The 13,516-nt window shown below is 39.1% G+C and overlaps 1 protein-coding gene across 1 annotated transcript in view; it reads right to left on the reverse strand.

Annotated features, from left to right (window-relative positions):
• EPSTI1 (epithelial stromal interaction 1) overlaps positions 1-13,068 on the reverse strand; it is a 67,904-nt gene extending 54,836 nt beyond the window's left edge. The window contains exons 1-3 of the mRNA XM_063444706.1: positions 12,795-13,068; positions 5,620-5,678; positions 734-817 (exon numbers count right to left, since the gene is read on the reverse strand). Coding sequence (XP_063300776.1) covers positions 734-817; positions 5,620-5,678; positions 12,795-12,997 — 346 coding nt within the window. The 5' untranslated portion in view covers positions 12,998-13,068. The remainder of the gene's footprint in view (positions 1-733; positions 818-5,619; positions 5,679-12,794) is intronic.
• Positions 13,069-13,516: the final 448 nt, after the last annotated feature.

The raw sequence follows: 13,516 nt of genomic DNA on the forward strand, positions 1-13,516 counted from the left end.
CTTATTTGGAATGCACTTTGCATTCCAGCAACAAAAAAGGAGGACTGGAAGAGGATCCTTGGTGGGAATTATTGAATATTTAAAAAGAGGACTACACATACAGCCAAACGCCAACTGAAGAAGCCTCCATGAGAGACGAAATGCATTTTGGGTTATATTCTGAACATTTGGAAAGTACATTTATTGTTTTTATGTTTACACCATTTATCTTGTGTTTTTACAACCTTAGCTGTATTTGAGTTTGAGATACCCCCTAATTATGCTTCTGCGCTGTACCCATGAGCCAGGTGATACATGCTTGGAATAGGCATAAGGCTATCCTAACTATAAGATAAGGCTAGGGACTAATTAAAGTATTTAGAAAATTGGGCAGACTAGATGGGCCGAATGGTTCTTCTCTGCCGTCACATTCTATGATTCTATACTATTGGCTCTAATTTTGTGAGTGTTAGCCATATTCACCATTAGGCACCATTTGTGTATAGAAGATACTGCACTATATTTTTCTCTTGTTCTTTTTGTTTGCCATAGGTCTCTTGTTAACAATACATTTAAAAATAAGTATTTCAGTGTAGTGTTCCACCATTTGTTTTTAAACGTTTCAATACTGAAACTCTGTTTTTTTACATAACTTCTACTTAAAGACAACCTTTAAAACATATGCACAATTTTAGCCATTTCCATTTTAACAAAATAACAATGGTTTTATCTGCTCTTGTAATAAATTACTCACCAACTTTTCCTGGTGTTATTTTTACAGGTCCAAGTCTACGAGCTTCCTTAAAGCGTTCCCATTCTTCCAATTCTTGATTAGCCACTGGAATTCAGTTACAAATAAAAACGTTTATTTTTTAATTTAAAAAAAAAAAATTATAGATATGTTTACAGCTTACATTTGGAAGGCATGGTTGATCTTAAATGACATGACTGGATGACTCATTTCTGTTTGTGAGTGTCCATGGAACATGGAATGACCTAGGAGAGTTATTTGGATTGCCAACAATCATATTGTATCAATAGCATTAACTTTGTAATGCTTACACAGCCATTTTGCTTTGGTGGTGTATATATTGAATGTATTATCTGTGTAAGAAAGACGAGGAGACAATGAGACACAGACTTTGAGACACAGGACATCAAAGGCAGAGTGTCTCCACAGTCTGAATGTCAGCTTATACCATCAGCTGTTGACCTATTTAACATCAATGACGTTGTAAGTACTGACTTTGTATTTGCAAAGCAAGAAAAATAATTCTGTTTTTAAGAAAATCCAGGAAAGTCTGACTGCATTATATTTTTAAGCAACACAGAAGATCTAAAAAATATATGCTACTAGGTGAGCCATCCAACAAGAAAGAAGAATATATCTCCCCTGATGCTTTGCTAGATTATGGCTGCAAGGGCATGATCGGAGACAATAGTCCACAAGCTGTTGGGGTTGACGAAGGTTGCCTACCTGTGATACAGAAAATGATTGACACAGTGGGAGAGGATCATTGTCAAAAGAATTACCACGGTCCCCAGCTATGTGTATATATAGACACATCACATTATATATAGATAAAGATCATTTGACAGACATATATCCGATGATTTAATAATGCACTTTACAGAGATAGATAAGATAAAGATAAAAAAACAGGATGACAAGACAAATCAGGCATCCACGGCAGCATTGTCTATAGTTAAGCACCAGAAAGCAATTTTTTTTTAATTTTTGCTTAATCACACATCTCACTTTTGAGTCTTTTATATGTGAGACTGTATGTAATCATTTTAATGTAAGATAAATCTGTTTAATATAGATGATAATACGCTGCTTTTGTTATTGTATTTGGTAATGAAAAAGATCTAGATATCTCATCTGGTAAATTAGTGAAATATTTTTAGTCTGAAGCAGAGGGCTCATGTTTTTGGTGTCAGATTAGCCTTGCTTTTGTGACAAACAAAACCAAAGCAGTTTGACAAACAGAGAGACAGCATCCTAAAGCTCATAGCACCATAACTACTGCAATAAACAGAATTTTCTTCTAAAGACCACAGGGTTGATACAGATTGATACACATACAGACACACAAATAGACAGACCAACAGTTAGGTATACTGATATGTACTCCAATATTCTATTACACTTTATAGAAAAATTAGACCCCAGTGGACCAGATGACAAAAACTAATTTGAATCATTTTTTGCTATTTCTTCATGCTGTGTTTTGCAGGTATCTCTAGCATACTAAAATGCTAATTTTCCCAGAAACATCCAAACAAATGAGTTTACATCTTAATTGTGTTTTATTTCTCATGACTGCCTTTACTTCACTCAAGAATCCAAAATTGCTGCCTGTGACATTGTAGGTAATATGTAATGTACCATAATAAAGAGCCATAAAAAATATAATATTGTGGGTTTCCAAATAAGCAAAAAATGTGTGTCTCAGGAATTGAACAGCCATAATGCATTATCAAGAGTAGCTTTCAATCTGTTTTGCTTTGTGGCTTACTCTGGGAGATGCAAATATTGTCTAAATTGTCTACTTTATTCTGAAATTATTCTTTAATGAACAATCCAGTGAATGTACTCTGTAGGGTGCTGTTTACATGATTTCCAAGCGCATTAATTATTCAAGCTATGTGTGAACATTATCTAAGGCCAAATTGCAAAAAAAAAAAAAAAATCCTGCGCCCAGATTTCTTTGTTAGCATTATTAAAATTATTAAATCTCTTTCCCTGAAGATATTTAATCAATAACCATACTTTATTAAGAGTCTAATTGGATATTCACCTCTGTAATTTCAGATCAGGAAACGTGAGCCGTTCTATTAGACCATTACAGATTTATAATTGTACCACGTAATATTAAAATACAAAAATAAATACAAAGAAAAAAAAAGACAATAACGGTGTTGGCAGTGACCAGTCTCTGTCATCAAGAGCCCCAAATAACTGAATTGGAGCTTATCAGTCAAAAAAAATGAGTGAAGAGAAAATTCCAAGCCAAAGTTGTTTAAAATGTTAATTATATAAATAATAAACTAGAAAATATGCAAAAATACTGTTTCTGCATCTAAACTAAGTTGTTTTGATCCCAGGAGGTCCCTGGAGCTGGCTTACCTTTAGGTGTTAAACCGTTCACAAACAGTTTAACCCCAAAAACTGCATTTGAGTGCCGTGTCCTTCCTTTGGGTAGGGACACCATCAAGTGACTTAGAGTCAACTGATGCTAAAATCCAATTAGTAGCTACCCATTCATAAAATGGTTTGAAAAAGGTACAGGCTGGTTTTATGAATGGGAGCTACTGACTGACTTAGAGTGTCAGCTAACTCTAAGCCGAACAATGGTGCCCGTACCTGGCTGAGTATTTCACAGCCAAGTCTCGAGAGCCCTTGGATGGAAGCTCTGGGGGGGAGGTAGGGAGGGAGGGCAGTAGGTATCTCTTCAAGATTATTACTAGGTATGTCCTCAAGATACTTTAGTATTAACACTAGCAGTGCAGCCTTATGGTGGAATGCAGTCTGGCTTAATTCTGGACCAAATTCAGGCCCGATTGTTGCCTGAATTGCAAAATCAGACATAGTTGAATAGCGTTAACCATGTACGTATTTTTCAGTCCGAGCGGTTTTACCCCATTCGATGCAGAGCCACTTGGACTTTAGTAAATAACCCCGTTTGTCTTTTTTTTCTAAACCAAACTTCACATAATCTGCCCAAGTTTAGGTACCCTGATACATGCAAACAAGTGAATGCAATTAAATGTAAAAAATTGAATGTAAACTTTTTATATATACATTTTGTTATATATACATTTTTTTTTAACAATACTGTATATCTTGCTGACTTCCTATTGAACAAATGTATCTTTACACTCTAAAAATTCACTTTGAATTCTCACTTTAGTAAATAATCCTGTTACAGGGTGAATTCAAAGTGAATTTCAAATATAAGTCCAGAGTAACCGAACTCACAATACAGATGACTTTTGACTGTTTTATTATTAATAATAATTATTATTATTTATAAAGCGCCAACAAGTTCCATAGCGCTGTACAATGGGTGGGCTAACAGACACGTATTTGTAACCAGACGAGTTGGATGCACAGGAACAGAGGGATTGAGGGCCCTGCTCAATGAGCTTACATGCTAGAGGGAGTGGGGTAATGTGACACAAAAGGTAAGGGTTGGGTAGAAACGTAGGTTGCTTGGATAGTATTTTTTGAGGGCTTAGGGTTGTTTTGATGACAGTTGCAGGAGGAGGCACAACAGGCCCAAGAAGAGAGTTAAAAGCATGAAATAGTCGTTTGGGTTCGCAGGAGAGTGTGGTTATGAGTGAATTGAAGTAGTTTTCTTTTGAAGAGGAAAGAGCCAGAGTGTAGGAGCGCAGCATAAATGTTTAATGGAGGAAGTCAGATGCAGAGTGAGACTTTCTCCAGCAGCGTTCAGTGTTCTGGAACATTTTTGGAGGTAACGGGTCAGCTTGCTGTGCCAGGGTTGTAATTGGGAACGCTTGCTGCCTTTAACTGTAGTAGGTGCCATGATGTCTAGCTGAGAGGAGAGAGTGGAGTTGTAGAGGGAGGTTGCAGTGTTAGGGCAGGTGAGGTTTGAGATGGGTGAAAGGAGACTTTGGAGGTTGGTGGAGAACTGCTGTAGGTCAAGACAATTGAGGTTTCTGCGAGACTGATGTGGTGAGGGTGGTGTAATTTGGTTACGGGGTATGCCCATGTCAATGGACAGGAGATGGTGATCAGATAGAGGAAATGGAACATTGGAGAGATTAGAGGTGGTACAGAGATTGGTGAAGATGTGGTCAAGAGTATTTCCTGCTGTATGAGTTGCTGAATTACACCACTGTGTGAGTCCAATGGAGGAGGTTATAGAGAGCTGACGAGATGCATCAGGGCAGTTGAAGTAATGAGGAAATTGGATAGCCAGAATGAAAAGTGTTCAATGAATAGCCTAGGATGAGTGGGGTGTGTGGGAAGGGGTTGAGCAGGGGGCGATAAATTATGTCAATTCTTAGAGAAGTGAGTTTAAATAGACGGACAATGTGAACTTCTAAGAAAGGAAAAGATAGGGCAGGAGCAAGGAAGATAGGTTGAAAGCTACATTGAGGGGAGAGAAGGATGCCTACACTGCCTCCTTTACAACTAAGTCTGGGAGTGTGGGAGAATTGTAGCCCACCAAAACATAAGGAAGCTGGAGTGGCAGGAGCAGGAGTAGCGCTATCAGAGGGGGACAGCCAGGACAGTTTTAGAAATACAGATGACTGAAATGTTACAGTTCAGCTGTTTTGAACTTAAATTTGAAAATCATGTTGAATTCTCACTTTTGTGAATAACCCTATAAGTAACACAGGAAAGATGTCCCGGGGTTCCAAGATTCAAATATGAATAAAATAATTTGGAGAAAAAAAACCCACACAAAAAAAAAAAAAAATTACAATTTTATACTTACATAAACGCATGGTTATTTTAATCTTTACCAGCACTCACCTTGTATTCAAATGGCGTTATTTGCTTTTTGCTAACCTCCCCACCTCACAACAATTAAAATAAATATATATGAATTATAAACGAATCCCTGAGAAGCAAATCATGTCAAGGTAATATGAAATGTTTCTTACCTCTTTGAAGTTTTTCTCTTCTTGATTCATTTGGTGGTATTACCACGTAGCAACCCGTACTGGAAAAAAAAATATGTTGGTGGTAATAAATGAATATGTAGTTTGCCCATATCATACATATTTTTTTATTAAACTTTTTAATATAGGAAAATTACCACATCGATCATAGTTTGCTGTAGCAGACTATAAAATAGTCTATAAATAGACTATAAAATAGAAGTATATCAAGGTGCTAGCCCCTCTTCTTATCTGTTTGCACTTTTTCTTGGACTGGTTGAGAGACTCTGATTCGGGTGTTGTGGCTGCCTTCCTGTTCTAATACATATGAGCTAGAGACCAAGCTCCCGTTTATTCTGATATACATATTTCTACTTACATGGATTTTGTGAGTTTGCTCAATCAAAATATTGCCAAGTTAATTTGCCTCGAATGACTGTCATACTGAGTTAAACTCTGATATTTCACTCTGATTGTCTCAGAGGGTGAGAGTGAGTGAGAAACAGTAAGTAAACTACCTTTTTTAACCCTGGCAATGCTGCTCCGGTCACCTAAATGGTGACTAGGGCACTATAGCATTAGGAATACATATTTGTATTCTCAATGCTATAGTATTCCTTTAAATCCACGGAGTCAACCTGGACATACAACTGACTTAGATAATTTTTACAGTTTGCCCATTTTGCTGTTAAATTCGAGATCCACTTTATGTTCTTACTTTGGTGAATAACCCCGTAACTTGTTTTTAAATGGACACTATGTGACAATATATCTCAACTATTAATATAATTTTAAAGCAGAATTGTTCGTCTATAACCAATACAATACTCTAAATTTGTTATGGTGCTTAGCGCCTTCATTTAAAGTAAAATAGTAAACTCCCTTGGCATTCTCTCACTTAGTACTGACAGTTAAAGGGACACTATAGTCACCAAAATCACTTTATGAAACAATTTTGGTGTATACATCATGCCCCTGCAGTCTCACTGCTCAATTCTCTGCCATCTAGGAGTTAGAAAATCTTTTAATTTATGCATCCCTGGTCACACCTCCCTGCATGTGACTTGCACAGCCTTCCTAAACACTCTATGTAAAGAGAGATGCGCAATAGCCTTACAATATCTTTAGATGGTACCGCATTCAATTGGCTAAGATGATTGATTGATAATCTCAGATATGGAGGCAGGGCCAGCCATGTCGAGTCCAGCGTAGTGATGGAGAAAAGGTAAATTTAAATACCATTAAGCTCCATTCAGAGGCGGGCCAGTCATCAAAGCATGTACTCCAGCACAATAACACTATAGCGTTCCTTTAAGATCTGATTGAAAATGTAGTGAGTCACAGCCAGGGAAAGTGTAGCTAGGACTGCATAAACTAAAACAAAAGTGATTTAACGCCTAAATGGCAGATTATTGAGCAGTGAGACTGCACCGGCATGAACCATACACCAAAACAGCTTCATTAACCCCTTAAGGACACATGACGTGTGTGACACGTCATGATTCACTTTTATTCCAGAAGTTTGGTCCTTAAGGGGTTAAAGGGACACTATAGTCACCAAACCAACTTTAGCTTCATAAAGCAATGTTGGTGTATAGATCATGCCTCTGAAGTATCACAGCAACAAGGGAGGGCAAAAGTGTACCTATGTATATTGAGTAATTGCTCAAAAATACGTAAATGCAGAGAGGACTAAGGTGAGCTATATACAGAGTATTCAACTGTAGGACAACGTCTACCTTAGGTAAAATGCTCAGCAAATAAAGCAAAGAAAAATAAATAAATTTTATTCATAAATGTAAAACCACAACGTGCTAGTGTACAAAAATGTAAACCTAAATTAGTGATAACCTAAAATCCCAACATAGGTGTAATAAGTGAAAAAAATGAATAAAAAAGAAAACAATCTCTTCCAGGACCTATATATTTATATATAGTAGGGAATATCAGGACTATTGAGTTTTCCCCAGGCCGCTGGGTAGGTGTGTGAAAGACCTCAAACCCTTCTTGCGGTAACACATGGAAAAATACGTATATTGTAGGCCCATATGATAAGGTTCCGTCCTGAATTAGGAATATATAGGTAGGGATAGACCGAGGAAACAAGCACTTTATCACCGTACCCACGGAAAGATAGTAACGGTCACGATTGTATAAAAACTGTCACAGTGTAGCTGGATTAGTAACTTATTAATGGTCTAGTTGTAAGATACTTAGTGACCTCCTGTTTTAAGCGTATATTGTTACAGTGGCAGTAGTAGGACTGTCCATATGATACCAGCAGCCTAAAGACATAGGTAGTCAAATATCGCATAAATTATCGGCTGTTTGTACCATTAACGGACTCCTCACATGAGCACTTGTTAAGTGCGGTACACAAAGCCGTGGTTTTAAGGAAGAGGAGAGATTCCTCCCCGTGCCTTCAAAGGCGCCTAGCGATACTACCACTTAACAGACAAAATATCTTAAGGTATAATAACTTTGTACGGAAACCAAGCCAAGTTGATAAGCGGTCTAGTGAAAGGAACCGCCACTCCCCGTGCCTTCAAGGGCACCTAACACCCAACCCGCTCGAACAAACAGAGTATAATGAGTATACTTTGGTATAGATTTGCTTAATATGGTTACTAGAGCGGAGTTAGTCTTATAAGGAGAGGAAATTGCTAGTCCCCGTGCCTTCATGGGCACCTAACAGTAATCCCACTTAGTCGTTAAGAGTATCTTAGTTATATCAAAACAGATAGTGAATATCGGAGGTCATTATCGCTAGGTGAAAGGCTGGACTGCCTATGTAACCAAGTTACTCTGCCGTTACACTGGAGAACTGTGCCTTCGAGGGCACCTCAAAGCTAACACCCCTGGAAGAGATGTCTATCCTCAGAGTAGCGAGGAACTAATGAAAAAATTCTAACTACTGGTGCGCTGCATAATAGCTCAAATGGGCACACTCCAAGCCTCCGAATATAGGCGAAATTAAATGTAGTTAGAGAATAGCGTGGTCGCTGGTTGCAGTGCTTGTCACTAAATCATAGGAGAAGCACTGAAGGACACCCTAGTTGTCCTCTGAAGTATCACTGCTCAATTCACTGCCATTTAGGAGTTAAATCACTTTTGTTACTGTTAAGTCCTAACCACACCTTCCCTGGCTGTGTTTTTTTTTTTTCATTTCAATCAGAGGTAACCTACTTTAAAAAATGTTATTTCCTGCTCTGTATATTGAACTTTAATTAAATACAGGAGGCTCCAGCAGGGTCTAGTAGGCCATTCAGAACAGGAGATAAGACATGCTAAATTAAACAGAAATTGCAAGTTAGGAAGTGTAAGCATTACATGACTCATTACAGGAAGTGTTTAGCAAGGGAGGTGTGACTAGGGCTGCACAAAAACAAAGGGATTTAACTCCTACATGGCAAAGGATTGAACAGTGAGACTGCAGAGGAATGATCAATACACCAAAACTGCTTAATTAAGCTAAAGTAGTTTTGATGCCTATAGTGTCTCTTTAACAGATCCTCAGGTGTCAGCAGTGCTTACCTGACTAAAGATCACATTGATTTGCCCATCGCACATACCCCATTATCTTTTTGGACCAGGCAGGGCAAAGCAGAGTAATTGGTCTGGTAAGCACTGCCTCTAATCGAGGATCACTTCAATAGCATGGCTCAGGTAAACTTATATTCTTATGTTGACATACTGTAAATCAAGCATGTCAAACTCAAAGGCTAGCACGGGCCAAATAAACAAGGTTTAAGTTTATGTGGGCTACAAAAAAAAAAACTAAAATTTTCATAGAAACATAGGTTTGCTTTGAAAAGTACAGTATAAGAAAAAACGGCATCCTCCCCTTCTAAACCCCAGCACCCTCCTCTACTAAACTCCAGTCCCCCCCATACAAAATCCCAGTCCCCCCCTCTATACTAATTCACTGACACACACACTCCCTGACAGACAAACACTAACTGACAGACACACACACACACACTGACAGACACACACACACAAGACAGACACACAGGCACTGACAGGCACACACTCACATCATTTTATTTATTGCTCCCTACCTTTGGGAGCTGGTGTGGGGCCTCTACTGGGGTCTCCATTCCTGCTCCTCACTGCTCCCTCACGCGCAGTTTAGTGATGCTGGGTGTTGGAATTACATCATATTCTGGCACCCGGTGTAAGGAACCCTGGTATAACAGATACCCGTTTGCCTATTTCCTCCCGAACTGCTAGAGCCAGAGTGATTATAGCTCACAGTTCGGGTGTTTGTTCGAATGATTCTCCATACAAATGACAGCCTCCAAAGTATATTCTCCCAGCAAAGTAGACGGGTATCCAAACATCAGTCGAAATTAGATGAAGGGTGTAACAGGACTGAATTTTAATGGTGCCACACTTGGCTTTTATGCAAGTCCCCATACAAGGGGCACTCCCACATGGACCTTGTGGGGGACTACAACACAAAGTTACAAACCCATGACAACAAGGTTACAAAGTATGACACTCCCCTACACACCATACAATCCTTCCTCTCTGTCTGGGATATAATTGAGTCAGATACTGTAATAACTCAATTATCTCCAGGCAGACAAAACACATTTTCCATAAAACTCCAAAAGTACCCCAAAACACACAAAATCCACACAATTGTTACATCCCCTAATAGCCCTGATCTGGGTGACCAACATATCCAAAAATCACCCAGATCAGTTCAGGGATTTAGGAATTCCATTGAGGTCTTAGTTTGAGGAACAAACCCACGAACAGTACCCCCTGGCTCATAGTAGCGTTTGTTCTCCTAGTTCGTGGGAATAAAACTACCGAATAGCGCTCTCCTGGCTGGTTGGTTAAAGGAAGCAGGCGTTCGCAAAGTTTGACTTGCATTCGGGAAGTCGAGTGTCCGATTTTGGTTCCAGACACTCGATGAAAAAGTACCGCTGCCTCCTTTCGTGCGAACAAGATGGCCGCCGTTCTCTCCTACACGTGGCGTTCGACTATACAGGGAGAGCACTAAATTGACAAAGGTCTTTGAAGTAAATGAGCCAGGGGGGTGGTCGGTGTTCGGTAGTTTTATCTACCGAACAGAAAAATTGAAAGTACCCGAATAACAGGGGTAGTTTCTTCACACCCGGTATCACTAAAGAGGGCGCGTGCATCCACCTGCCTCTTCACCCGGCTGGGTAAATTTTAGCAGTGTAGGCACCTGCAATTTGGGGAGAGCAGGTGCCTACTCTGCCTTAACATGTCAACTCGAGGCTCGCCGGGCTGCATAGATATTCTTTGTTGGCCGCAAGTTTAACATGCTTGCTGTAAATTAACCAAGTAATCATTATTTTAAATTTCAATGTGCTGGAGAATGTTACAGTGGTATTTTCTAAATAGCTACCTTTCTTGCTCGATTATAAGACGAGTTTTTTTTCCAGAAAAAACTTCAGAAAAAACGACCTTGTCTAATAATCGAGGTCTTCTTTTAATCATACCTTTAGATCACCCAGGGCCAGTGCATTCAGTTCCCTGGGGGTGCCTCTGGAAAACCCGCAACTGTGATGGTGTCTGGATCTGTCTCGGCGGCTGGACTGAGGCGCCCAGTCAAACCCAGTAACAGATGGCGAAACTGGTCAAATGTCCAGAGACACAATAAAATTCATGATGGGAGCCAGGCCCGACCGTGGTGCTGTCATTACTCGCACAGTGATTAACTAGATTTTTTGCCCGCCCAATGCTTTCAAACTGACCGGATCTGATCCCATTCCATTAAGCAGCGTCCATATGCTACGCCCTATGTATGTGGGGAGGTGTGAAAGGGAGAAACCAAGGAAGGCAGTGGAGCAGGGCAGCAGACCAGGTAACTTTGAGGATATTTCCCAACAGGCGCTTTACTGGAGCACGTTGGACGCCAGCTGCCGTCTCTATTCTGACACAATAATCTTGTCAATATCAAGCTGGGGATTATTCTCTAAACAGCTTCTGGTGAGTGCCAGTGTATGTATACATGCAATTGAGCTTGTCTGTGTGAGCTTGTGTATAGTGAGCTTGTCTGTGTGTCTGTGTGAGCTTGTGTATAGTGTGTGTTAATGTGAGCTTGTGCATATTGAGCTAGTATGTGTATTAGTGTGAGCTTGTGTATAGTAGGCTTCTCTGTGCCTCAATGGGAACATGTGTATAGTGAGCTTGTCTGTGTGAGCTTGTCTATATTGAGCTTGACTGTGTGTCAGTGTGAGCTTGTTTATAGTGATTTTGATTATATTTCCCATAGGGTAGTCATAAATTTGTGAGGATCGTCTTATAATCAGGGTCGACTTATAAATCGAGCAAAAAAAAAAAAGCTTTTGGTAGAAAAAAAATAATTAAAAAAAACTGTAGAAAGCAAAGGCATTCAAATGAATACAAAACAAAAAGTGAACTAGAAAAGAGATTTTTCACTGATTTGTTTACTTTTTGTTTTGTATTTCTTTTAATGATGTTTTGTCAAGTAAAATGATGTCAATTTTCTCTAGTTCCCCTTAACTTTTCCTCTATAAATACTTTTCTTTGAAATAAATATGTATAATTAGACAAAATACAGCCCTGACAGTCATGTCCACATCCTCACACATATTTGCAGAAAACATAACTTAGCTTCAATAGCTTAATGTGCACATCAGAATAGAGTGTGTCATTTAACACATTTTAGAAGTGTTAATGTCTGTCTGGATTTTTTTGGTTTGTTTTGTTTTAATCCTTGCTTGTTTGTTTGTTACTTGTGGTTAAAATCCTCTGTTGCTGGGAAGCCCCCCAGTTTCCCATGCAGTTAGTGTGACAGTGTGCTTATAATGACATTAAGTTATTAAATATCCAGCACTGTATTGTAACAATGTGATACCTGGCAGTATGTTAGCAGGCTTTCACTGCAGGATTCCCAGCACAGAGAGGAGTAAACGAAACTGAAACCTCACTAAACAAGGGAGAAACGAAACCACAGCAAGCCTGGCACTTTCTATTAATAACATTAATAAATAAACATGTCTTTTCTTTTTGTAAAGTTCTTAACAAGTATCTCTGCCGACTAATTAGTTTAACCCTTACAACCCTAGTAATTAGAGAGAAACGTTGTATATGATCCAGCAATAGATTGCAGATTACAGATTTATTCAGACACATTGAAGACCACCTACAGGCAGTGCATTTTCTGTACTTACTGCTGTGGCTCCCGAGATGGCTGTGGGGTAGCCTGCTGCTGGCCAGCTTGGGTTAGATCCATTGAATCTTGATGGCTGTCATTTAGGTCAGCCTGTTGCTGTCCCATCCCAGCATTTCTTCCATTCGCATAATTTGCATGGTTTCTAGAATGTGTTCCCCTTCCTCTTCCAGGACTTGTTCTTTGACTCTGGTTATTGTACATGTTTACCTCCACCTACAACCAAATACTTTGGATCTCAACAAGTATCTTTGCAGACAGACCTGTGACTTTCTTTAGCCACAGCCCATGAGGGAGGATCCCTGATTGTAACAGGAAACACAGAGAGAAATAAATGTGCAGACATACCTGCAAACAAACAACAACTTTCAGATATTCTGTCTGATTTCCTGTAAAATCAATTTATTATAGTACAGCATGAGATTCTAAAATGCACATACATGCTAAAAAAGGTAAATGTATAAATAATGGTGACTAAAGTGAGAAATTGTGTACAAAGATTTACAAATATGTGTTTAAAAAGTCAGGTAAAATTAGATGTAGAAACCTACATTGCTGTATTTACATCCAGGGCTGTCTTTAATATCACTAGAACCCTGGGCAAAGCATTTTCTTGGGCCCCTTGGGCACCCCACCTGGCATGCAATTGCACTTTTCACATACATACTTACACAGACATATACAGACATACTGACACATACACACATACATACTGGCACACAC

The sequence above is a fragment of the Pelobates fuscus genome, chromosome 1, assembly GCF_036172605.1.
Source record: "Pelobates fuscus isolate aPelFus1 chromosome 1, aPelFus1.pri, whole genome shotgun sequence".
NCBI lineage: Eukaryota > Metazoa > Chordata > Amphibia > Anura > Pelobatidae > Pelobates > Pelobates fuscus.